Source organism: Mustela putorius, unplaced genomic scaffold (genome assembly GCF_011764305.1).
Source record: "Mustela putorius furo isolate JIRA1106 unplaced genomic scaffold, ASM1176430v1.1 tig00000738_pilon_pilon_pilon, whole genome shotgun sequence".
Classification (NCBI taxonomy): Eukaryota; Metazoa; Chordata; class Mammalia; order Carnivora; family Mustelidae; genus Mustela; species Mustela putorius.
The window spans coordinates 5,272,618-5,300,500 of record NW_025421463.1 but is presented as its reverse complement, the minus strand read 5'-3'; the positions used below and the strand labels follow the sequence as shown (position 1 = coordinate 5,300,500).

The window sequence follows — 27,883 nt, the reverse complement described above, 5'->3', positions numbered from 1 at the left end:
TTGTTGAATGGATGGACTATAATCATTCTTCTCCAGTAGATATTTTGGTGGTCTCTACTTCTTTGATTATTACAAATAATACTTTATTGAACATCCTTAATTCTTATATCTTTATTCACAGGTGTATTTCTGTGGAATAAATTTCTAGAGATGGAATTGTCAGTTCATAGAATTTTTTTTTTTTTGCATGAAGGTAGCTATTAACAAATTGCCTTCTAAAGAAGCTATATACCCATGATGCCTTCCATAAATAGTGTATAAAAATGCCCATTTCTCCTCATCTTTGATGACAATAAAATGACTTATCCTGAAATTTTTGCCACTCTTATATTTTATTATGTGTGTTGTTGTTTTATTAAAGTAATCTCTACACCCAACATGGGGTTTGAACTCACAACCTCAAGATCAAAAGTCATGTGTTCCACCGACTGAGCTAGCCAGGGACCCCTAATATTTTATTGTTTTAATTTGCTCCTTTCTGCTTACTAATAAGTTGGAATATCTTTTGTTAGTTATTGGCCATAGATTTTTGAATCTTATGTATAACTTATTTGCATATTCTTCCCATTTTTCTATTGGATTGTTTCTTTTGATAGCTTTGTAGGAGCCCTTCATAAGATATAGATATTAACCTTTGTCTTCTGAGATGTTTTAAATATTTTCTCCCAATCTTTTATCTTTTATCATTGGAGTATCTTTCATACTTATAAAGTTAAAACATTTTTATGTGATAAAATCAGTCAGCCTTTGTAGCTTCTATATTTTGTGCTTGCTGAGAGAAGTTGTCCCTGCCCTAATGTAATAAAATACCTCAGTTTTCTTGCTTTACTTTTTACCTTTACATTTAAAAAAAAAAATTTTTTTTTAAAGATTTTATTTTTTGTTTCAGAGAGAAAGCACATGCATGAACCAGGGCAGGATGGGGGGTGGGGTGCAGAGGCAGGAGAGAAGCAGAGTTCCCAATGAGCAGGGAGCCCAGTGCGGGGCTCAATCCCAGGCCCCCGGGGATCATGACCTGAGCTGGAGGCAGTTGCTTAACCAACAGAGCTACCCAGGCGCCCCTTTCCCTTTACAGCTTAATTGAACTGGTACTCATTTTTGTGTATGAAGTGAGGCAGAGATCTAAATTTTTTTCCAAATTGATTTCCAAAATGGCTCTCGTTCACTGGTCTCAGTTTGTATGAATAGCCTATTTTATTTATGGAGGCAGATGGAATATAGGGCTAATAGAATGTCAGGGTCATAGAGCAAATTCTTTTAAGGATTAGGACTAAAATTATTTTTATTAGCTGATCTATGCCACTTTCTTTGCTTCATCATTTAACATTTTTACCATAGGTGCCAGAAGTTTTGAAAAAATTATTTTATTTTCTTGATGTTTATTTCAGTGGAGCTAAATTCTTTTAACAGGCAAGTTAGGGTAGCTATGCACGTAGAAAACCCTCTTAAAAAATAATTGACTTTTAAAAAAATAATAATTGACTTTTGATATTGAGAAATATCTGTGCTAAACTGTTAATATTTAGATCAGTTGTACTGGATTCTGATGTATGTGTGAACAAGATTAAGTAGAGTGTATAGCTTTAAACACTTTGTGTATATATATTGTTTCAATACTGTTGCTTTTTAATGAGGTTTATGAAGTATTACTATATCTAATACAATCATTTTTCTGAGGATATTTACTTTATGAGCTACTATAACAAATCAAACAAGCTAAGTTTATTGCCATATAATTACTACATTAAACTCACACAGCATTAATCACATAATGTGTTTAACACGGGGGTAAAGATAAAACTATAACAGCTTTTCAAAAAGCATAAGCAGATAGTTGCTCATAGATTGTGTTTGACTCTGCTTATTTGAAAGCTCATTTTATATAAAATGTTTCCACCCAAGACAGGCTCCTGATTTGGTTTTATTTATGAGGCAAGTGATGGTCTAGATGTTTGAAGGCAGATTATTTGTTGCAAATTATTTGCAGCCAAATATCCGTTTTCGTGTACAGGTGACCTTTGAACAACATGAGAGTTAGGTAGGGGCACTGACCCCCACACAGTCAGAAATCCACAGGTGACTCTTGACTCCCCAAAAGTTTAACTACTAGTAGTCTACTGTTAATTGGAAACCTTATGGATAATATAAACAGTCAATTGACACGTATTTTGTATGTTATATACATTCTATGCTAAATTCTTACAGTAAAATGTTAGAGAAAAAATGTTTTAAAATCATAAGGAAGAGAAAGTACATGTACAGCACTGTATTGTACTTACTAAAAAAAAGTCTGCATTTAAGTGGACCTACACACTTCAAACTTGTGATGTTCAATCAACTGTATTAATGAATTTAGCTTCTTTTCAATTTCTTCCTTAAAATCTAATTTGTAAACAAGAATAAGCTTTAAATCTCCATGTTTAAGTAGACTCACATTCTCAAAAGATATTTGCCTTGAATATACTACAGTGATTCAGTTTTTCTAGTAAATCTTTGTTGATTGAATTTTGTTGAATCTTTTGGTTCATTTTATGAAAATTCAGCATTAAAAACAAATCTCTCAAAGTGGGATCTCAGAGACATATTTGCACACCCATGTTCATTGCAGCATTCATAAACAGCCAAGCAGTGGGGCAACCTCAATGTCCATTGAGAGATGAGTGGGTAAAGAAAATGTGGCATATACGCACAATGGAATATTACAAAGCCTGAAAAATAAGGAAATCCTGTCACATGCTACAATATAGATGAAACTGAAGGGCATTAGGCTAAGCAAAATAAGCCAATCACATAAGGACAAATGCTGTGTGATTCCACTCAAATGAAGTATCTGATTTAAAAAATCTTAAAAGCAGAAAGTGGAAAAGTGAGGATTGCCAAGGTCTCTGGGTAGGGAGTAGTGGGAATCGGTGTTCAATGGATGTTTTACAAGATGAAAAAGTTCTAGAGATCTGTTGCAAAATAGTGGGAATGTACTTAACACTACTGAGCTTTACACTTAAAAATGGTTAAGATGATAAATTTGATTTGATGTGTTTTGCCACATACACAAAAAAAGCAACCAAATTTAAAGGTACTTTAAATACAAAATTTAGCTGGAATTTCAAAGACTTAGTACCATAAAAGATAATGTAAAATTAATAAAACTTACATTGATTTTATGTTGAACTGGTAATTTTTATGTTATTTTAAATAAAACATACATATTAAAAATTTTAAAAATCTCATTTTATAATGTGTACATAGACAGTATCCCCTTTTTAGGCTTATTGGTAGAATTAATTATATCAGTTCCTGTATTTCAACACCCTTGGAGTACCATCTTTTTTGATTTCCCTTTTTTAAGGGAGAATCTGTTCAGAGTTTGCATGGGAGGCTATATGGAAATCAAAGTGTTGAAGATAGTTTTATATTGATTCGGAGAAAACAATGTAATTTATGGAATCAACATTGCTCTTTATACTCTCGTGTGGTGTAATATGGCTTTGGGCTTGAGGTGCTATTTTTTAAATGTCTTAACTTCGATGTCTTGATTAAATTCTCTTCTTACTAATTACATTCCTCCCAACTTAAATGTCTAGTTATAAATGCCCTTTTAATTTTTCTGAATTATTAATTATACAGACCTTTCATTAATTCTAACAGCTTGTCCTTACCTTATCTTTGTTTCTGCTCCTACTGGTACTCATTAACTTCCGGCTCTATCTTCCTCCAATTCTTTTTATACTGTAGTGTGACTTTTAAGTTTATTCTTCCCCAGTCTCTACACTAAGGATTCCTTTTATTAGGATATTCATTGTTTCCTGTTTAACCACCAAATTTAATACTGAGTTCTTTCGCAACCATTCTTTTGGGTGCTTGTTTAAAAAAAAAAATGGGGTAGCTCTATAGTATTTCCTAAATAAATACACACACACACACACACAGAGAGAGAGAGAGAAGAAAGTATTTCCAAGTCACTTATTTTATACATAATTATCTTCAAAACACTAACTGGTATTTGACCATAGGAAAGAGGTGTTTTTATTTTAACATTTTTGTGTTCTACCATCAGTTTTTCACCATTTTTTTTCTTTAAACTATTGAAATATGTACAAGTTGAAATAAACTTACTAACAAGTACCAAAGTGAACTCTGTGTAAGCTCCATCATTATTACACAGCGGTAAACTGGACATCAGAAGACTAGTTAGATTTCTATATAATCGTCTTTGATTGTTTTTAAGAGAAAGGAAATGAGTTTTATTTTCAAGTTAATTGGTATTTTGAAAATGCCACAAAGAGGTTCAGTAGATGATAGTTATGCTCATGGAATTTTTGCTGCTGGGAATTTTAGCATAACCATAAACATTTTGTATTAGGTCTTTGGGAAACTATCCCTTGCTAATAAATTTTGTAATTTGCATTGAAGTGACTGAAAAAATTAATTCTCTGAAAACATTTTTCTCCCGAGTTTCAGAATCGTATATAATAGGTTCTGAATTGTATTTCATGAGGTTTTTCTTGGATGTCTGGTCCATGGATTAGTTACAGTAAGAGTAACTTCAGGAGCTGTGTGTTTCATAGTTGAAAATGATACAAACTGTGTGGGTTGCTGCTACTTACAGGTTCGAGTGGCGACTTTAACCAACAATGAATAGGATAGATCATGCAGTTCTTAGAAAACTGTGGCTAATTTTATAATAGTCTTAATTATTTAGCTTATATTTTGCTTATGGACAAACTAACTGCCTTTATGGAAAAACATTACTCGAAAGGCAAGATGTATCTGCCTGGTTCCTTGAAATTGGTGTCTTAGGCTTTTTTTTTTTTTTTTTTTTTTAGATGTTATTATTGTGTAGTTATAAAATGTTTCTGAAATCTTTGAAATAGCAATTACAGGTAAAGAACTACAAGTTCAGCTGCAGGAATCTCCAGGGGTGTCATGAAGAGAAGCTAGTGTTTATTTCCCCCAAATGTTACGATCACTAGAGGGTGTGGAGACAAGCTCTGCCCCGAGCACTTGGCCTGGGTTTCCCTTCTGCTGGGAATGTCTGTGCCTGGAAGTTGGGGCTGGAGGAGAGGTGAAGAACATGGTAGAGAGGAGGCACACCATGGCAGGCAGATTAAGCTTTTTTGCTCTTAAGCTCTGCAAGGACAAAGACCTTTTTCAGCTTGGTCACTGCCAATGGCCCATAGAAAATGTCAATAAATATACTATATTGAATGAATGAGGTTATCTGAGTGCTAAGAATCTCTGTTCTATACTCACTTTGAAAGTCTGAGGTGAAGTTATTAAAAATCCTAACTCCAGAATATTTTATTTTTTATTAGCAGAAGGGACGTAATTTGATAACATATCATGTTTGACTTTATAGCCAATGCTTTCTTGAGTATATTCTAACAGACCTGATTTTGAGACTGTTCTTTAAGGATCTCTACCATAAGCCAATTGTTATTATTTATTTAGCAGAAGTTGCCTTTCTATCCATGTCTGAACTTTTTCTTTGTGCCTTTAGCCTACCAATGCATATATTTTTTTTGTTGTTTAAAGGATCTTGGGGATCCTGCTGGCTCAGTAGGTTAGAGCTTGTGACTCTTGATCTCGGAGTCATGAGTTCAAGCCCCATGTTGGGCATAGAGATTATTTTAAAAGAAAAATCTAACTAATTAGTTGCCTAATTAATTAATTAAAGGATCTTTCTGCACCCATCCAGTGGCTTTCCATAAGGCCTTCCATGCACGTCTCATTTCCTTCCCCTCTATATGCCTTTGTTCAGGCAAAGAAGACCTTTCTGAATCTGGGTTTTGTGGGAATGCTCTTTAAGAGCATTAATTTCAAAGACAAGTTGTACAGAAGAGAACATTTATTTGCAATGAGGAAAGAAATCACAAAAATGGCAACTTTTAAGAGTTGACAAATACAAAAGTCAGAAAAATAGCAATAATATTTGTATTCACTGCTTAACACATCACTGTGAAACTTTTTTCTCTCCATTTTTTGGCTGTATAGTCTTTGTTGCTCTTTCATATAACAATTCTGTGATATTTTCTAAAAATAGAATAAAAAGGTAATTCATTGTTTATTACAGAAAGGTTGACCAGAATATGGTTTTTCTTATTGACAGATTAGCAAAGTTCCTTTCATTCTCACAACTTGTTATTACTAACATTATATAAGTTTTTAAGATTATTGTCAACTTTGGGAAAAACCTCTATCAAGTATCCTTTAAATTACAAGGCTTCATTTTTTCCTGTACATTGGCTACTTTGAAATACTCTTTGAACTGACACATTTATATCATGATGCAGAGTAAGTTGGCCCGGTAACATCTTTGTATACAAGGATGGTTAACATTACTCAAACACACAGAGACGTGACTGAGAACCATGTGACTATATTCCGCTAATCTTAAAATGAACATATCACCAATTTAACTTCTTTCTACAGATCCCTAAAATGCCTGCACCCACTCTAACTCTACTGACAGGGAATCATGATGGGGGAAAGTTGAAATGGAAAGAGACTGTGGTTTTAACAATATGGGTTAAAGTGATGAAAATATTTTGTCTTTGCACACTTTATAAAAATAATTGGTCATTTAGAACAAAGTTGGAGTAGTCACACTTCCAATTTCAAAATATATTACAAAGTTACAGTAATCAAAACAGTGTGATACTGGCATAGTGATAGGCAAATAGACAATGGAATAGGATAGAAAGCCAGAAATAAATATTCACATATAAGGTCAAGTGATCTTTGACAAGAGTGCCAAAACCATTCAATGGGGAATGAAGGAGAGGGTCTTTCCAACAAATGGTGTTGGGAGCACTAGCTACCCAGTTGTGAAAGAATGAAGATGTCCCCTTGTCTCATACCATGTACAAAAATTAACTCAAAATGGATTAAGACCTAACAGAATAAAACTCTTTGAAGAAAACAGAAGAAGAAAGCCTCATGACACTGGAGTTGGCAGGGATTTCTTGGATGTGACACCAAAAGTATAGGCAAAAATAGACCAATGAGACTACATCAAAGTTTTACAATTTTGTGCATCAAAAGACACAGTCCATAGAGTGAAAAGGCAGTCTACAGAATGGGAGAAAATATCTGCAAGTCGTATATCTGGTAAGGGATTAATATGCAGGATATGTAGAGAACTGTACCTCAACAACAAAAGATCAAATAACGTGATTTAAAAATGGGCAAAGGACTTGAATAGACATTTCTCCAAGGATATATAAATGGCCAGTAAGCATATGAAAAGACACTCATCATCACTAAGAAAGAAATGCAAATCAAAACCATAATGAGATACTACTTCACATATATCAGGAACTACTATCAAAACAAAAACAAAACCCCAAAAACCAAAACCCAGAACAAAAACACCAAAACCAGAAAAGAGCAAGTGTTGGCAAAGATGTGGAGAAATTGAAACCTTTGCGTGCTGTTGGGATTATAAAATGACATAACTGCTATGGAAGACAAAAGATTTCTCAAAAAAATAAAAATAGAACTACCGCATGATCCAGCAGTCTGCCTTCTGGGTACACATGCAGAAGAATTGAACTGTTTGCATAGGCATCTGTAGCCAGGAGGCAGAAGCAACCCAAGGGTCCATGGGAGGATGAATTGAAAAACAAAAGGTGGCGTATACATACTGCGGAGTATTAGCCATGAAAAAGAAGGAAATCCGGTCACATACACAGCATGGATTGAATCTTGAGAATACTGTGTTGAGTGAAATAAGCCAGTCCCAGAAAGACAAATACTGGGTGGTCTCACTTAAATGAGGTATCTAAAGTAGTCAAATTTATATAAATAGAAAATAAAATAGTGGTTACAAAGGACCAGAGGAGAGGAAGAAGGGAAGTTGGTTAATGGGTATAGAATTTCAGATTTGCAAGATAAAATAGCTCTAGAGATCGGGAGATCTGTTTCACAGCAACATGAATATGCTTAATGCTACTGAACCATACAACTGGTTAAGATGGTAAATTTCATAACAGGTGTATTTTACCACAATTAAAGAAGAAGACAAAAACACACTGCAACAGAAAAAAGCAGGGAGATCATTTGGGCACAGTGCCAGGACCCCTTGAAGGGCTTCGGGAGAGCCTCTGTTTTCAAACTCCTGTGTCTCTTAGGCAAGCCATACAGTTAACAGTTTATTTTGTACTTTCTGGTTGACTATCCTGTGTACATGTTTTATCTTCTTTCAATTAGAGGTTTTTTGTTTTCTCTTGTTTTAAGATTTTATTTATTTGACAGGGAGATACACAGTGAGAGAGAGAACACAAGGATGGGGGGTGGGAGAGGGAGAAGCAGGCTTCCCGCTGAGCAGGGAGCCCTGTGGAGCTGGATCCCAGGGTCCTAGGATCTTGACTTGAGCCAAAGGCAGATGCTTAACAACTGAGCCACCCAGGCGCCCCCAACCAATTAGAGGTTTTTAAGTATCGTCTTCTTTTGCACCCTGTAAATACTTAGATTTGTACTGTTCATTTATTCCTTTGCTAATTCGTTTGGTCCTTCATCCGGCAAATACGAACTGAATTCCTTCTGTGTACTACACAGAAGTGTAGTGTAGCCACATAGTCTGTGCTTAAGAAGCTCAGAGTTTAGAAGAAGTACAAAATGAATGGGTGACAACAGCAACAGGGCATGAAGCTGCTACCCTAGACATGTGCACAGGGAGCCAGAAGCACAGAGGACAGCAGCCTCAACCCTCAGTATCAAGGAATTCTTCCTCTAAATGCAAATTTGATCTTGGAGTTTTGGTTCTAAAGAATTCGAGAATTTTTTTTAATGTTCCCTAAAATTAGGTCTGCTAGCATTCTAATTTCTAAATGTAGTAAGAGTATAAATGCTAACATTCTGTTTTCCAGCTAGAAGCTTTGGCTACTATATCCACCTTCTCATTTTGTTGGGATTTAAGAATCCTGAAAAAGTTAGCTCTTAAATTTGTATTGTTTCTTGTCAGCCTTCGTTGTTGCCAGCATTTGATAGTACTGGAAGTTGATAAACTTAGAAAAGTCTTTACCTTTTCTATGTTCTCTCCATGGCAAACTCCTACTCATTTTTTAGACTCTGTTCATAATCTCATATCCCCTGTGAAATCTTCTGTGACTCTCCCAGCACTTAGTTCTTTGTATTCCTGCGGCATAACTATCTTGTGTCTCTGTTCTTTATTTATGGCACTTACCGCGCTGTTTTTTAAGGGGGCAGGTGAGAGGGAGAGGGAGAATCTTAAGTAGGCACCACGCCTAGTGCGGAGCCCAACACCAGGCTCGGTCTCACAACCCTGAGATCATGACCTGAGCTGAAATCACGAGTCAGACGCTTAACTGAAGAGCCATCCAGGCACCCCTGCCATACTGTATTTTAACTATGTTTCTGTCCTTGAGGGTGTTAAAAGTCATCTTTGTATCCCCCAGGGCCTCGTTCTAGCACAGTATATAATGTGTGGTGGACACTTTAAAATTTGCACAAAAACCAAAAAGTTTCTTGACTGTATGAATGAATGGTAGGTCCAGAATTTGAAGTCTTATTTTTGAAAGAGTTGATTGGCCTTACTTTATTTCATGGTCACAGCTATTATTCTTAACAACAACTACTAATCTGATGATAGACTCACTTGTACCTTCTAAATATATTCCCCACCTCTCCCCCCTCTACTTGGTCACTCCCTCACCTAGATGGCCACAGTTGCCTGCCAGTTTGTCTCTCTGCTTCTGCTCTGGATCTTGTAGAGTGTATTCTCCATGTACGAGCAGGATGAGCCTTTCAAAACATTAATCTGATCCTGTCTCTCCTAAAGTGGTGGTAAGACCTCCATGGGTCCTTGAAATGCGTACTTAGGGAGGGTTTGGAGACTTTGCCCCACTTTATAGGATATCCAGTAAAAGGTACCCAGGTTCCATATTAAACTTGTGGTTTTATTTATTTTTGCTATCATGTGTTTAAAGGATATTAATAATTTTGCTACTGAAGTTCTTTGGCTACAAATAACTAACTTAATTTATAATTACCTGAGATTTTTTTAACAGTTAGCATTTTTAGGAATTTTTGTAAAGTGAGAATTGTTTTCAGATGTCTCTGCCTTTTGGCTTAGATCAAGTGTAAATCCCAAATTTAACAGTGAATGAAAGTCTTGGGTTTGGGGCACCTGGGTGGCTCAGTCAGTTAAGCATCTGACTCTTGATCCCAGCTCAGGTCTTGATCTCAGGATCATGAGATGAGGCCCTGGGTTAAGAGAAAAAGAAAAAAAAAATTCCTGGGTGGTTATATTTCAGGACATTTAAGCCTTTATTAATTTTTGTGGTTATAATTTTCTTTTTGTATCTTTGACTTGGAAGTATATTTTTTCAGGTCCTAAATATTTTCCTAGTCTCCTGACAAGCTGGTAGACGATAGTCCTTAAGTAGAAAATGAGTAATGGATAAAATAGTGCCATTTGGTCTCCTGTTTTAAAATTCTTCTGTGACTTTCCACTCTTCTTTTGTTTCTTTTTAAAAATATTTTTATTTTATTTATTTGTCCAAGAGAGGGAGGGAGATAGAGTACACAAGCAGGGGGTAGTGGCAGACAGAGGGATAAGCATGCTCCTGGCTGGGCAAGGAGCCCAATGTGGGACTTGATCCCAGGACCCTGAGACCATGACCTGAGCCAGAGGCTCAACTGACTGAGCCACCCAGGCATCCGACTGTCCACTGTTCTTAAAAGAACATCCTTATCGTGGCCTGCAAGACCCAGAATGATCTAGCTCCTCTTACTCTCAGATGCATCTCATACTTTGCTCCCCTGCTCACATGTTCTAGCCTCCTGATCATCCCTCTTGTTCTTTTAAGCTAGCAGGTTGCTTTTGAACTCAGTTTAAATGTCCAGCCTGAGATAAGCCTTCCCTAACCACCTTATCTAAAGTGAACCTCCCTTAGTTATTCTGTATGCCATCAAACACTTCATTTCCTTATCAGTGATTTCCTTCTCCTGCAAGGATGTTGGCTGCACATGGACAAGAACCTTTCTGGTACGGTTCACTAACTCAACTAGCATGGACTCAGGCACACAGAAAGCATTGAGCACATACTTGTTGAACAAGTGAAGTTATGTTAATAGATTTTGTAATTTAACCATCCTTGTATTGTTGGTATATACCCTGCGTGGTCATAAGGAACTGTTCTTTTTTTTTTTTTTTTTTTTTAAGATTTTATTTATTTATTTGACAGAGAGAAATCACAAGTAGTCGGAGAGGCAGGCAGAGAGAGAGAGAGGGAAGCAGGCTCCCTGCTGAACAGAGAGCCCGATGCGGTACTCGATCCCAGGACCCTGAGATCATGACCTGAGCCAAAGGCAGCGGCTTAACCCACTGAGCCACCCAGGCGCCCTGGAACTGTTCTTTTAAAACTGCCGAATTCTATTTGTTGATATTTTACTTAGGATTTTTATATTTGTCTTCGCAAGTGAAGATTGATCTATAGTTTTATTTTTTGTACCATCTCAGTTCAGATGGATATCAGAAATATGTTAGCCACAAAGAAGAAATTAGGAAGCTTTCCCTGTTGTCTCCATAAGTTTGGGAATAGTAGGGATGACATGGAAATTATCTGATAGAAGTTTGGTAGAATTCACCCAGAAAACCATTTGTGCCTGATGTAGTTTTAGTGGCTACTTCTTGGAATACCTTACAGATTTCTGCTGTGGGTTTTTGTTGTTATTTTCATAATTTTTCTTGAATTGATTTTAGTAATTTCTATTTTCCTTGATTATTCTTTATTTTCCCTCTATTTTATTTACTCTTCAAGTTTATTGATGTGAAGTAATGTATAATTCTCTTAAAATTTAAAAAATATTCTCCAGGGTACCTGGGTGGCTCAGTTGGTTAAGCATCTGACCCTTGATTTCAGCTCAGGTCATGATCTTGGGGTTGTGAGATTGAGCCCTGTGTCAGACTCCACACTCAACAGGGAGTCTGCTTCTGTATTGCCCTCTCTCTGCCCCTCCCCCTGCTCATGCTCATGCTCCTCTCTCTAAAAAAAAATAAATCTTAAAAAAAAAAAATTACTCTCCAGGGGCACCTGGGTGACTCAGTGAGTTAAGCTGCTGCCTTCAGCTCAGGTCATGATCTCAGGGTTCTGGGATCGAGTCCCGCATTGGGCTTTCTGCTCAGCAGGGAGCCTGCTTCTCTCTCTCTCTCTTTGCCTGCCTCTCTGTCTACTTGTGATCTTGCTCTGTCAAATAAATAAATAAATAAATAACAATAAAAAAAAAATACTCTCCAGATCTGTAGTTATAATGCCCTCTTTCTGAGCCCTAATGTTAATTTATGACTTCCCTCTTCCTTTTTTAAAATTTGATCAGATTTTCCTTTTTTTTTTTTTTTAAGATTTTATTTATTTTAGAGAGTGAGAGAGAACATGAGTTGGGGGCAGAGGGAGAGGGAGAAGCAGACCCCTTGCTGAGTAGTAGAGTCCTGATGCGGGACTTGATCCCAGGACCCTAAGATCATAAACTGAGCTGAAGGCAGATGCTTAACCGACTGAGCCACCCAGCTGCCCAATTGATGAGATTTTCCAAAGGATTATATACCTATATTTTTTAGAGCAAAAAAGGTGTTAGTTTGATTAGTCTACTCTTCTTTGATTTTGCTTTATGTTTATGCTTTTATCATTATAAATTTCTTTTTGGTTTGTTACTTGTTTTCTAGATTGTTGAGTTAAATGTTCAGTTCTCTTTCTTTCTTTTATTAAAGATTTTATTTATTTATTTATTTATTTATTTATTTGTCAGAATGAGAGAGAGAGCACACAAGCAGGGGGAGTGGCAGCCAGAGAGAGAAGTAGGCTCCCCTCTGAGCAAGGAGCCTGATGTAGAGTTCGATCCCAGGACCCCAGGATCATGACCTAAGCTAAAGACAGACACTTAACTGACTGAGCCACCCAGGCATCCCTATTTATTTTGGTTTGGGGGGAGGGGCAGAGGGAGAGGGAGAATCTTAAACAGGCTCCTGTTTGATCTCATGACCCCGAGATCATGACCTGAGCTGATACCAAGAGTCAAGCGCTTAACCACGTGAGCCACCCAGGTGCCCCAGTTCATTATTTTTTCATCTTGTTTCCTAGTAAAAATATTTCAGTATATTGTCACCAAGGGGCCAACTTTGAAAGATAACACACATATGAGTGTCTAAGTTTTGGGTTATTTGTTTAAAAAAGTAAACTTTGGGGGCACCTGGGGACTCAGTTGAGCATCTGCCTTTGATTCGGGTCATGATCCCAGTCCTGGGATTGGGTCCCCCATTGGGCTCCCTGCTCTTTGCCTCTCTCTTGTCTCTTATGAATAAATGAATAAAACCTTTAAAAAAAAGTGAAACTTTTTTGTTACTTTGTATCCTCATATTATAATAGATAGTACAGTTTAAAAACACTGTCTTATGGTCAATATGAAAAAGTACAGCAAATATATCACGAAGTCCAAAATGTCTGGAAATACAGTGAAAGTAATGGGTTTATTTCAGCTATTTCTTTTCTTTTCTTTTTTTTTTTTTTTAGATTTTATTTATTTATTTGACAGACAGAGATCACAAGTAGGCAGAGAGGCAGGTTGTGGGAGGGCAGGCTCCCTGCTGAGCAGAGAGCCCGATGCGGGGCTCGATCCCAGGACCCTGACATCATGACCTGAGCCGAAGGCAGAGGCTTTAACCCACTGAGCCACCCAGGCGCCCCTATTTCAGCTATTCCTTCAGATGAGCAAGTGAACTAATTGCTATAAGGTTAGAGGTATCTCACAAAACAAAGCTCTCTAGAAGTTGAAGGAAACATTGATCCTATTCTTTGAAAATAGAATTAGTATTTTGTTTCTAAACGTGGTTATGTTTTCTGGCCTTTCATGCAGCTTGTTTAGCACTTTTAAGGTGACACATACACACATACATATATTTATACAATAATATTCTGCATTGGGAAATGGAAACTTAGCAAAATTATAAGGAAACCATGTCTATCCCAAATTAAAACAAGGCAGCTGTACAGTCTCCATGCGTTTGAACATGGGGCGCATGCGCCACATAAGTAAGCTTTCCGTAACTCATCTGGAAGGTATTGGAAGGATAAAAATAGACTAAATATTCAAAATTTCCATCCAAGGAGTTTCCTGCTTTTGCTTACAACTCAATTGTCAGTCTAGGTCCTGGCTCTTGCCCTACTCCGGGCTGGTCGGCGAGAAGACAGTGGAAGCCTTTTATGCCAGCCAGATCATTGAGGCATTGGCTCCGCCTATCCTGAAACAGCTCCTTTCCTGTTCTTCCGTCAGAATGGAAAAAGCAAGGGAGGAAGTCTATAGGAAGACGAGACCCAAAAGCCAGGATGACAAACGTGTGGGATTTAGGAAGGAATCATAGGTTCCTTTTCGAGGAAGGCTGGGCTTGCAGACTCCACAGGTTCCCTGCCGGATGGCGTGTCAGGTTACACTGGTCAGCCTTGTTCATTTGGGAACTCACACTGGGGATCCCAGTGTTCTTGGTTTTTGGAGATGGATGGAGTTTTGAGTCGCGGGGCACTTTTGCCTGCTCTCTGTCGCGTAGTTGCTTTATTTCCAAAGCAGTCCTTCGAACAGATAGATGGAGGGGAGTTCCTGGAAACGCTGTGAGTTCCTGGAAACGCTGTGACTTCCGTTCTATTTGGGTGGCGAATCTCCTCTTGCCCGGCACTTCTGAATGGAAGTCCAGGTCATTCATTCATTCATTCATTCACCTACTGCATGGGGCCTCAGGTAGCAGTGAGGGAAGATGTGGTGTTTGTCCTTATACACACCGTAGGAAGAGCAACAATAGGGAAATTTTTACGCAAACAATAAATGGTGATTCTGACCAATGTTACAAAGAAGCCGTGAAGGATGTCATGGGAGTGTTGGATAGGAAGGCCTAGTCTCCACCAAGAGGGTCAAGAAGGCATTCCTGGAGTAATGACTTACTTTCGAGATGGCAAGGATAAGATGAACAGAACTGCTAAAAGAAAGAAGCCAAGTGCAGTGTTTTTGAGCGGAAAGGAACCAAAGATACCATCTAGTAAGGTCCAGTCTTTACATTCCAGTCTGAAAACTGAGCGTGGGGAGGTGAAGGGATTTGCCTAACTAAGTTTGCACAGCCTGTTGGCCCCAGGGCAAGAGACGCAAACCCAGTCTGGCTTTCTTAGGTGCTTTTAAATCAAGAGTGCATGTAGCCAGAAGGGACCGGGTATGATAGGGAAAGTAGGTAGGTTTTAAATTTCATCCTTACTCTTGTCAGCTGCAGAGCTCCTTCCTCAGGTGGGAGAGGGGATTAAACAGGCCTGGAATCTTCCCTATCCTAGAGGAAGTCAGCTCTCTAAAGCTGCAGCATCGATTTTTTGGCGGGGACTGGGGGAGGAGGTATCTAACACACATACACCCAAAAGAATACATGTGAACTTCAGTTGGGAGACCGGTCCCTGTTCTGCTTCTGTCTCGCTGTGTGATTTGAGATTAGTCACTTAACCTCTCTGAATTGCCAGTTTCCGTTTGTACTTGGGTGCGTTTCCTTTTAGTCTTCTCCCGTGCGTTTGAGGAGCTTGTCAGAGATCAGTTGTGCCCTGTATTTCGCCTTAATCTTTAAAAACTAGTCTCTTGTTTGGCTAAAGCATTGTTTAAGCCCCCTTTTAAAGAGCAGTTTGCCAGCCCATGCTTGCCCAAACAACTAGAGAATAACTGTAGCAAGGAAGCCAAGCTCTAGGATCTGCAAGAATCGTTAGCAACTGAGCATATTTCTATAAACCAATAAAGGTTTTTATATTTTATTCATCTGTTACCCTTATGCTGTTGCCACTTTCACATTCAGTGTGTGTAGGCGGAGAGTATGAGATAACAGCCTTTCACAAATGAAAGTGAGTGGAAAAGGGCTGCTTTCCCTTTAAGGCAGTTTCAACCCCAGCTCCCTCCCCTTTCCTGATTGACAAACCTACCCGAAGTCACATGATCCGCCTCTATTTGAAGGTCACAAAAAGCTGCTTCCTTTAGAGACAGAGGGGGAGAGAGAGAGCAAGAGGGAGAGTGAGTGAGAGAGAGTTAGTTCAAGCCAAAATGGCCGACAGAGTCTCTGCTGGTTTCTGAATATTTAAAATACAAAAAAACAGATAGACAAAAAGAAATCATTTTTTGGACCTTTTTTCATTTCCATTTCTACCTTGTATGCCTCAATTTGCTGGATTTAAGCACTGCTGCACTTTATGAGGTTGGTAAATATTTTCAATTTTTTTAAACCAATTGATTTATATGGATCTTGTCTAACCGTTTTCACTAGTGGTGTTGCAAATGGACATTTGTCTAGCATGGAGACTGGCTTCAGACATTTCGTGAATCTGTGTAAATCAGACCCGTGATGTACTTTTGGTTCGGCATTTTAGAAATGGAAAAGCCTTCGTAGAATATTTAAATTTTGAAGTGATTTAATTGCACTTTTAATTATATACAGATTTTCATCCTCATTTCTTCTTGCAAATAAATGAAACTGCGAATAACTGGAAATTTGATATTTAGAAAGAGGTTTTTAAAAAACACAGACCTCTCCCTGCCCCCTTAAATCTGCTGCAAAAATTTGCATAAATATAAATGGGTTTGCATTCTTTCGGCTGCTAAGGCCGACAAAGGATCTGGGAGGGCAAGCACTACCACGGGAAAGCCTTTTTTTTTTTTTCCTTCTCCCTTAAAGCTAGGCCATCCTTCCTAGAGAGATGTAGAACCTAAAATAAGACCTGATACATTTTAAACATCAGGCTGGGGGCGAGTGAACACCAGGAGGTTTGGGGTTTGTAGATTCCCCTGCTTGAAAACCTCCCAAGCAATGTGTGGATCACCCCTGTCTTCGCTGCGCGCGCTCATTTGCACTGGGTCTGTGTGTGTGTTCTCAAATGTGCAGCCAGATGCGCTTTTATTTTGATCGTGGTTTGAACCAAATGGTAGGACTGTCTTGTAAACATGGTGTGTTAAAGATCTAAACAGCTATTCACCCCATTAGAAATGAATTCTTTATCAGCTTCTCCCGGTAGACTGGCCTCTTCCATTTCTCACGGGTTAACATTTTTGTTTAATTTTACACAGACGAACTGGGCTTTTCAGTGCAAATTCAGCGTGTGTGTGTGTGTGTGTGTGTGTGTGTGTTGTGTTTGCCTGTTTGGGTCAGGTATCCATTGTTGAAGTGGTCATTTAGGGTCACATAAATAGGTAGCTGTATGGATGTGTATGTTAGTTACCCCCGAAACCGTGCGGTGCCCTCAAGTTAAATTCCATTACTCCCAGTACAGGATTCTAGAAAGCCTAGGAGCAGGGAGGGAAGAAAGCTGAAAACTTGCTTTCTCAGAGCCACCTCCCCCTATCATTGTAAGAGTGTGATGTAATGCTTCTCTCGTCTGGTGGGCTGAAAGGATCGTAGTTTGTGATGTGGCGGGGAAATTGCCCCCACCCCTGAGTAAATTACCCCACCCCCTCAGCACATCCCTGGCTCTCCCTTGTTTTCTTTTCTTTTTTCTTTTTTTTCCTAATTTGTATCCTCCTGATTTATGCGTGGCATACTGGCATGAGAAAGAGACTGTTCTTCTAAATCTGTTACAAAGTATAGTTTAGAAAGGCATTTAAAATATGCAAATGGATGGAATTGTCATATCCCCATCATTAAATATGTAGACTTGGATTAAAGCTAATTAAGCAAAATGGAATAATTTTGATCAGAAGGGAGCAGTGTTTTTGTTTCCTTTTTAATTAATCTAATTATAAGATGCTTGTTGGTCCTGCAAGTGTTAAAAAAAAAAAATGGAAGAAATGCTGGCCCGTTTTGAAAATTTGACAGTCTGGAAGAGGGTGTGTAGTGCTTTCAAAAGCTTTATTCACTGTTCAAATGGATTGGCCCCTTGTGCTGAAAATGGCCTGTTTCTTTGGGCCAATTGTGTGTAGATGAAGGGACTTTCACGCTAATTTAACAAAAAGACTCTGCATTTGAATACATAAAGATAATTAAAGTTCTCCATCTCTAAAGAGCAAGTATTTTATTGTTTTTTTAGAATTAATGTTATTATATTAGTAATGGAAATAAGTAGAGAAGTGACAGTTTAAATTCAGCGTACATCTTTTGGTGATATAAGTTCAGCTTTTGTGTAAGAGGGGTTTGGAAACATTCTATTAAAGAGGTATCTGGAACAAATTTCTCTTAAAAAATTTCTTTGCAGCTTGAATTTAAAGGAAAAGACATAGAAATTACCATAGTGATAAAGAGTGTTGCTTTGTGGTGGACCTCAAGAAAATTAAAGCTCTCATTATTGTTATTTTTTCTGAAAACGAAAGCGCTTATTTGGGGCTTTACCTGTTAGATGATTCATTTTACACCCATTTCCTAAGTTGGCCTTAGAGGAGGAGAGTGTTTCCATGTTTTGCCATTAGCTTGCTTTTGTGGACTGTGTAAACATGTGAATAGCAGGTTAATTCAGTTTGTGGGACCGAGGAACCAAAAGCAGGGTGCCTGTTCTCCCGCAAGGAGGAAGATGATCGAACGAACGTGAGCAGAATGCCATCTGAATCTCTGAAATGTTTTTATAAATATTCTTATCTCCTAGACAGGTTGAAAAGTGATATACATAAGACCTGGTTTCACGTATGTTAAGCGTTATGGCTCTGGTGAGTTTCAGAAGCTCAGCTGCCATTTTGGATCTAAGTTCCTGCAGAGCCAATCCTGATGGCACACCGAAACTGTGGTCATTCGGAAGCAAAAAAAAAATGAATAAGAAATCAAGCGTGCAGATGGATAGTGTTTAATTTGTGCCTTTTGTCGAAGCTTTCTTTCTGTTGATAGGGCGAAATGAAGCTTAAAAAACTTTATAGTGACATGGCTGATGTGTTGGAAGAGCAGAACCCAAGGAGATTAGAACTTGCATGTTACGGTTCTTAAAAACGAGACAGTGTATGCAGAGGAAGTTTCTTACCAGAGAAAATGTATGTGATTCTTACTTAGGACGCCCCCCCACCGTCCATATCTCCTTATGCTGGTTCTACTGGTGATCCTATAGTAATGTCATTATTCACAACACTGCTCTGTCTCTGAAAGAAGTGTCATAGATTCATTATTAAGATCTACTGAAACATCACAAAAATTGGTAGTGCTAACCTATCAGAAGTGGTATCTTGTTCTTACACTGTGTCTGTCCTTCCATCCGGGTTCCAGAAAGGAAGCGTCAGCATCTTTGATATTTAGTGGCAAACTCAACTCTCATTCAGCTTTGAACAGCCATTTGTTCTTTGTCACCACTACCGCCGTCCTTCAAAAACAAACTTCTAAAAACTGAAGCAGAGACTTCTAAGGCTTTTCCAGTTCATCACCTGTGCAAGAGATGCTCACAGAGTGATGTGTGATGGTGAGGCCTTCAGAGAAGGCTCCGCAGATCACAGTGGCAGTGGGTAGGCCTCACCCTAACCCTATACCCCATGTCTGGAACGTTTTGGAGAAATTTAATTTTTCTACATTAGCATAATCGTGGTTCTTAGCATAACCATGGTTCTTAGCATAACCATGTCCAGTTTAAACTGGGTAAGGCCCTGAGGCAATACAGATGAATGGACCTTGTTCCTGCCCTCAAGAAGTACCAATCTAGCAAGGAAGATCATCAGATAACGAGGCCATCATAGCTTGGTGCTGCGGGTGCGGTAGTGAGAGCAGGTACCTGACACAGAAGTATCCAGAACACCTGCATTAAGAGAGCCCTTATTTAAAACAGCTAAGTAATTACTCATTTTTGGTCATCATTTGGATTATTAGACTTTCACTAAGTGTAACTTGTGATTTAAAGGTGGGGTTTCTGACATCTTTGGTTGGGGAGGGGGAAGCATATGCTGATTGTTTCCTCGTACAGTTTTGTTTGTGGATTTACACCAGTCACCTTCTCTCACGCTCTTCTTGTGGTGGAGTCTGGTGGTGGAGTGGGCTGGGGTGAACTGAAGCCGCTTGGCCTGAAAAGGGATTTAAGCCATGACAGTGACATTTTAACATTTTCTTTCCTTCTTCCTTCGTATAGTCGTTCAGCTCTCATTTATTAACGCCGTGGCATGTGTCGGGTACTGTTGTAGGTGTTGTCACTGTTGTAAGTGTAAGAATTAATTTGGTCAGCCCTTCGCCCTGAACTACCCCTTGGTTTGTGTGGAAATACTCACCATCTGATGACTATCTAACCGATCGCTTTGGGTTAGGACTAGGATAACACTGTAGCTCCTTTCATCTCCTAGTCTCTGCTGAGAATCAGGAAATGAATGGTAATGTTTGCTTCTGGTAGTTCCAGAGATTTCCATTGAAGGTTGGACAGATAATCACTTTATTCTCCATTTCCTTTGGCCATGCAAAAGTATCTCCTCAGAATTCTCTTTTAAATGAGCCCTGCAAACTTTGCAACCTAACTTGCCTCCCTCCTTACTCTGCCACATTCCTCACTTCTACTGTTTTAATATCCCTTAATTGTGTCACTATCTGAAATTACATTATTTGTGTATGATGCATCACTCCCCACAAAACCATACCCTTTCCCGAGAGCAGATTTTTGTTTTGCTTGTTGCTCAGTCCCCAGCATCTAGAACTGGGCTTAACAGGTTGGCGTTAGACTGGAGTGTAAGGTCCCCAGGACCAGCTATGTGACCGTAAGTCCCCATTTCTTCATCGGTAAAATGGGGATAATACACTGCTGTGAACCGTAAAGGAAATGTATGTAAGAGCCGGCACCTAGCTGCCTTGCTTAGTAAGTATTTCCTTCCCCTTTGCTCTGTCTCTCTTTGTTAAATAAACCAGAAAGAGTTTTTTGGCCCCACAGATGCCTCCATTCTTTCTCCTGGCTCACGGGATCATGAATCGTGTGCTCTGAGCTTCAGGCTGGATAAGGACAGGAGTAGTGCTGAGCCATTTATTTTTATTAAAAAGTCCCTACCTGCATTCCTGGGGTCTGATGTCGTCTCTTCAGGCTCTCCAGTTTCCTGCAGGCTCTGCCTCTGTGATGTAGCCACATTTGTTTGGCTGCTTTTCATACATTCTGCGTTTTGCATCAAAAGGTTCTCAACAGTTTCAGATGAGTTGGTCCCAAGTTTACCAGGGAGAACATAAAATACAGTGTTTTCTCCTTCGTTGTGATTATTCTGAGCCTATACCTGTAAATTCTGTTTATTTAATGAAACTTAATAGTTTTGATTCAAAAGACAGATAAAAACTTAGGTCAGGGCGCCTGGGTGGCTCAGTGGGTTAAGCCGCTGCCTTCGGCTCAGGTCATGATCTCAGGGTCCTGGGATCGAGGCCCGCATCGGGCTCTCTGCTCGGCAGGGAGCCTGCTTCCCTCTCTCTCTCTCTGCCTGCCTCTCCGTCTACTTGTGATCTCTCTCTGTCAAATAAATAAATAAAATCTTAAAAAAAAAAAAAAAAAAAACTTAGGTCAATTGCCCACTTTACAATGGTGTCAAATAAATATAGATGTCCTAGAAATGGCTTTCATTCATTGACTTGAGAATTTAAAAAATATATATATTATTTATTTATTTATTTATTTGGCAGAAAGAGAGAGCCCAGGCAGGGGGAACTACAGAGGGAGAGGGAGAAGTAGGCTTCCCACAGAGCAGGGAGCCCACCTGAGCCAAAGACACATGCTTAACTGACTGAGTCACCCAGGTGCCCCTGGAATTTTTTTTTTTAACTCAGAAAACTATTATCTGTTTACTCATTCAGCAAGTAATTATTGAGTACCTATTACATGATGGATATTAGGATAAGTGCTAGTATAGGAATAGGGTGAAGTTTTCTCCAGGTACCATTGCTGAAGTTACAAAGAATAGAAATACAAGGAGGCTGGCCAGTGTTTGGGAGTGTTGGATGATTACAAGGGAGGGACCGACATCCAACCCAAATAGAGGGACCAGCTTGTGCAAGGGCCCTGAGGCAAGAGAGGACATTGTCATACTTGGAGAACTGCATATTGAGTGCTTGGACATGGTTGGAACATGAGGTACATAGGGAAAGAGATGGTCTGGGAAATGGGAAGCAAAGCTATAAAGATAAACACTGGCCAGATGCAGAAGGTCTGTAAGTCATGTTTGAAAGTTTTGATCTTAAGAATAGTTGAAGGGTCTTCAGCAGGAATGTCACATGCTCAGATTAGGTTTTTGAAAGACGACTGTGGTTGCACTATAGGAAATGGCTGGAGAGTTGAGTGTAAGACCAGACAGTATTGCAGTCATCCCAGGTAATGGTGGCCTGAACTGGCAGCAGAGTTGGGAAGAAGTAGTTAAATCCAGAGATATTTAAGAAGGAGATTTCACAGCACCTGAATACTAAGTATGGGGAAGTTAAAAGTGATGCCTCCCATCTCTGGCCTGGGCCACTGATGGGATGGTGGTCTCATTCACGGAGGAGGGGTCCATTCGGGAGACAGGTGTGGGGTTTAGATTATGAGTTCAGTTCTGGAGTTGCTGCATTCTGAGACATCCAAATGAAGGTGTGGAGCTATTACGTATCTGTCTGGAGATAAAGATTTGAGAATTGTCAGTAGTCCCAAGTCCTCCAGCATTTTTCTTTTCAAGGTGATTTCTTTGGTAAGATGTCCAAAAATGACAATGTGCAGTGCAAGGTGCTGTTAGTTGCTGTTAAGAGGACACTATTTTATAAAGATGTTAAGACCACATACTCCCATTACCATGATGGTTGCCATTAGAAATACCAAAGGAGTTCAAGGAAAAGAAAGACTAATTTTGGTCAAGTTGATCATCGAAGGTTTTATGAGGAGCATGCGTTTGAGCTAAGCCTAAAAGGTTGGTGGGAATTGTGTAGAGTGGAGAGCAATCCATCTGGAGGATTAGTTACGTCCTGGAAGGGTTGATGGGAGCTCAGAGATGTACAGGCAAGCCGGGAGACCTGCTCAGGAGTTTGGATTGCTCATCGTTTGGATGGCAGACAGATGGGACTTGAAAATATGATAACAAAGCATTCAAAGTGGTTTTGGGGAATTCTCAGTGGCAGTGGGGCAGAGGACTCCAGGGTGATTTAGACTCATGCAGGCCAGTTATGGATAAGACTGCTGTGGCGTGGCTAGAAGAGGGACAGGGACTCCGGGATTTCAGGAGGAATGATGGGAATCTTCAGGAGGAGTGAAGATGTACTCCAGGTCAGACAGACATCCTGAGTTTACGAAGGCAGCAAGACTCCCAGAGGCTGCTGTGTAACGGGCAGCTGGCAGTGTGAAGTTGAAGCTTGAGAAGGAGGTCAGAAGTGGAGATAAAGGATCGGAAGTCATCCACATAAACGTGATAGCTGACGCCGAGCGAGTGGATGAGCTCACCAGGGATGGGTAGCGAATGGAAAAGAGAACTGAGAATAGGTCCTTGGGGACAGGAAGAGAAAGAGGACCTGGGAAGGGATGAAAAGGAAGGTGATTGTGTCGGACATTTGGAATCATTGCTGAAGAGGAGAAAAGGACTTCTCAATCTCAGATGTGGTCAGCAGGAAGAACAGTATGTGGTTACGATAGCGTTCCCAAACCTAGTGTTGGGAGGTGTTCCAGTGGGAAAGGTTTGGGGATCATTAGGTTACTCCAGAACCATTCAGTAGAAACAGAATGTGAGGGACAGCTGGCTGGCTCACCTAGTAGAGCATGCAGCTCTTCATCTTGGGGTCCTGGGATCCAGCCCCATGTTGGATATAGAGATTGCTTAAATAAAATAAACTTAAGAAAAAGAAGAAGAAGAAATGGAATGTGAGTCATGTGATAGTTAACATTTTCCAGGAGTCACATTAAAAAAGTAAAAAGGGGGTGCCTCGGTGGCTCAGTGGGATAAGCCTCTGCCTTCTGCTCAGGTCATGATCTCAGGGTCCTGGGATCGAGCTCCACATTGGGCTCTCTGCTCTGCGGGGAGTCTGCTTCCTCCTCTCTCTCTGCCTCCTTGTGATCTCTGTCTGTAAAATAAATAAATAAAATCTTTTTTAAAAATAAAGGTAAAAGGAACATGAAAATAATTTTAATAATAAATATTTTATTTAACCAAATATGTGCAAAATATTTTCAGTATAACATGAAATCAATTTTTTTAAAGATTTATTTATTTATTTATCAGAGAGAGAGGGAGAGAGAGCGAGCACAGGCAGAGGCAGAGGGAGAAGCAGGCTCCCTGCTGAGCAAGGAGCCCGATGCGGGACTCGATCCCAGGACGCTGGAATCATGACCAGAGCCGAAGGCAGCCGCTTAACCAACTGAGCCACCCAGGCGTCCCTGAAATCAATTTTAAAGTACTTAAATATTTAAATACTTAAAATCAGATGTTAGACATTCTTTTTTTTATACTAAGGCTTCGAAATCTGGTACGTATTTTATACTTAAAACACATTTCAGTTTGAAAATGAAATTTTTATTGGAAATACTTGATCTGTATTTAGATTTCATAAAATTTACAGTTGAAAAGGTACACCCACATACCCATGTTTTTCCAAACATACAAAATGTTTTCCATTAATGGGAATGAGTATCAACTTTAAATTTTCAGTACTTGAACTAATATACAATTGGAATTCCATTTCTGAGTCACACCAGTCTTATTACAGGTGCACACTAGCCATGCGTGGCTACCATATTGGACACCGTGGGGTTTGTTGAGAAGTAAATGGGTTACCTTACCGCTAATGCACATTTTAAAAACAGCTAAAGCACCATAAAGCATTCTTACCATCACAAAGCATTTCATAGACTGATGTTTCTTAGAATACATGTTGGATTCCGCTAGTGGAATTTTTAGAATTGGGAGGGTCAAATCCTAACTTTGCATGTGAGGAGGTGAACTTTTTTATTTTTATGCAAGTGCACAGATTCCAAAATTTAAAACAAATTTTAAAAATTGTTTTTGGCTTAAGTCAATAGAATGGCATGTTGGCCAGTTACGGATAAGACTGTTAAGGTCTTCAGCGTGCCAATTTGTGTCACATGTCAGAATTGCTAGGTGCAGAGGCTTACACGAAAAGCACATTCAGTTGCAGAGATGGGAGTTCTCCTGCCCCTTTTTTGATCTTGTTGAATTTTGGAGTCAGTGGGTTGATGGTGGCTCCAGGCAGAGAGATAATGAAATTAGAATTTGAGTGTTCTTGGAAGCTTTTGGTAAGTGGTCCCAGCCATCTAGCATCAGTGGAGGTGTTTGAGGGGGGAAAGCAGTGCTGAAGGGCTAATTACTTCCTGTGTGCTTCGGTCATCCGCAAGCTGTTTGGCCTTATACTGTTACACTCATTTCGTATTTCTTGCCGTCCTGGGCTAGTATAATATTTACTAAATATGAGTGGTTCGTAAAAAGCAGGTTCAAAGATTTTTATTTAATCATCCTATTGATTTAGATTGCTTTGTAGTCACTAATTAGACCTTTTAAGTAATAACCAGGGAAGATAGAAATTATCTTGAATTGTGGTCGGAACCCAACAAACCTTGTTCACGCTGGAGAGTGAGCCGTGGTTTTTTTTTTAGTTGCTGCAGTTTCATTTCAGCGGTCAGAGGGGAGCCTGGTGTTCTGTGAAGAGCCCTGTAGGAGTTTGGGATGTCAGCTGTTCCGTGAAGTACTGTGTTTTGTTTTGTTTTTAATCAATATGGAAACTAATCCCTTCCATTTTTGTTTTCCTTTAGAAGTGCATTTGGGTTATCCATTTATGCCTCTGTCAAAACCAGACTGAATGGTGGTGGGTCTGAGCAATGTCCTGGACCGTCCTGGACTGCTGTGATAAGGCGGACACCTAGCGCAGGGTCCCTCGCCCTCCTCCCCATCTCCTCCCCCAAACAGAGCAGCATCTTGAACCTCCGTGCTATTGTGTGTGTGTTTTTTTTTTTTTTTTAACTCCTTTGCTTACAGAAAATAGTTGCTGTTGTTTTTAGGCCAAGAAGTTCCTATGTATAAACTGAAGTTAGATAGAATATTGGGTAACTTCATGGGCGCCTGGGTGGCTCAGTGGGTTAAGCCGCTGCCTTCGGCTCAGGTCATGATCTCAGGGTCCTGGGATCGAGTCCCGCATCGGGCTCTCTGCTCAGCAGGGAGCCTGCTTCCTCCTCTCTCTGTCTGCCTGCCTCTCTGCCTACTTGTAATCTCTCTCTGTCAAATAAATAAATAAAATCTTTAAAAAAAAAAAAAGAATATTGGGTAACTTCAAACAGTGGCTTTCTGTGTGGCTGCCCAGTAAAATACACTGTTTGCATTAAGGCTCTGTACGTATGTGAATGTGTACACAGAAGCAAAAATAGGGACTTTCTGTTACTGTGTGTAATGTATTCTGATATATTCTATTTGTTAAAAGCAAACAAACAAACACAGCCTGGGGTACCTGGTTGGCAGCGGGTTAAGTGTCTGACTCTTTTTTTTTTTTTTAAGGTTTTATTTATTTATGTGACAGAGAGAGACACATTGAGAGAAGGAACACAAGCAGGGGGAGTGGGAGAGGGACAAGCAGGCTCTCTAGTGAGCGGGGAACATGATGTGGGGCTTGATCCAGGACCCTGGGATCATGACCTGAGCTGAAGACAGATGGTTGACTGAGCCGCCCAGGCGTCCCAAGTGTCTGACTCTTGACTTTGGCTTAGGTCAGAATCTCAAGAGTCCTGAGACGGAGCAACGGGGAGTCTCTGAGATTCTTACTCTCTCCCTCTGCCCTTCCCTCTGTTTGCCTGCACACTCTCTCTCTCAAATACATAAATAAACCTAAAAACAAAACAAAAAAACCCACCCCAACTCAAAAAAAGCTGATCCCAACCCACTAATTTGATTTAAATTTTAATTGGATCCACTAAAGGTTGTCTCATGAGGTTTGAAGAAGTTTTAGGGAACTCCATGTGAGACATGAGACATCATATTATTCCACGGGTGCTGGTCTTGAAAATCAAATGTATCAGTTCACTGAGTTATCTCATCAACCATAGTCATAAGCAATTTTTTAAAATGTTAATTTGTTACTTTGGTGTGTGGGAAGTGGGTATTTTGATGACCAGAATGTTGTCCTCCATGCCCAGAGTGTTCCATTCAGATCAAAAAGGAGCTGACCATCCACATTGAAGAATGGAGATATGATATTCCTCTAGATTTTAGAGAACCTTATGTAGAAAACACTTTTTTTTTTTTTAAGATTTTATTTATTTTCTTTGACAGAGAGAGAGAGATCACAAGTAGGCAGAGAGGCAGGCAGAGACAGAGGGGGAAGTAGGCTCCCCGCTGAGCAGAGAGCCCGATGTGATGCGGGGTTCCATCCCAGGACACTGAGATCATGACCTGAGCCGAAGGCAGCGGCTTAATCCACTGAGCCACCCAGGCGCCCCAGTAGAAAACACCTTTTGACAGATTATATTTTCTCTCTTGGAAAAGTCCCTCAGAAAACACTGTTTCACTCATCTTTGGAGGGGGTAGGGGGCACTTCCCTGCCCCATCTCCAGGTTTCGTAAAGATATATCTTCTCTATTAACACATTCTGTTTTCACACAAACTTTAATACATTTGATAAGGTCAAGATTTCCTACAGTTTGTTGGGGTACTAATAGGTTTGCTTGTAAAAAAAAAAAAAAAAAAAAAAATTCCTTTCCTGATTCTGAATTAAACTGGTTTTTGCTCACTACAGGACTTAGAGTCTTTAAGATGCTAATGTACACTGGGAATCTTAAGTAATGTGCAGATATAAAATCTTAAAGTACCAGGTTTTTGGTTTTTTAGACACAGTTTGAGGAAATGCATCATTAGCTTTACGTTTTGGTTATTCCTTTCTAAAACTATGTCCTGGTCACACAAGCTCTATTTGGCCCAAGTTCCTTCAGACGCTCTCCCATGGTAGTTTCCAGACTTGGGTTCTGGGGAACTGTGACACTGTAAAAGCAGTATTGGGAGC

The 27,883-nt window shown here is 39.5% G+C and overlaps 1 protein-coding gene across 10 annotated transcripts in view; it reads left to right on the top strand.

The window, feature by feature from the left end:
- TNRC6B (trinucleotide repeat containing adaptor 6B) overlaps window positions 1-27,883 on the top strand; it is a 261,883-nt gene that overhangs the window by 106,859 nt on the left and 127,141 nt on the right. The window contains exon 1 of one of the 10 annotated variants that reach the window (XM_045083817.1): window positions 13,706-16,222. The exons of the other annotated variants lie outside the window; for them this stretch is intronic. Within the exon in view, the coding sequence (XP_044939752.1) occupies window positions 16,218-16,222 (5 nt within the window). The 5' untranslated portion in view covers window positions 13,706-16,217. Of the gene's footprint in view, window positions 1-13,705; window positions 16,223-27,883 lie in introns of those variants that run through there. 10 annotated transcript variants of the gene reach the window in all.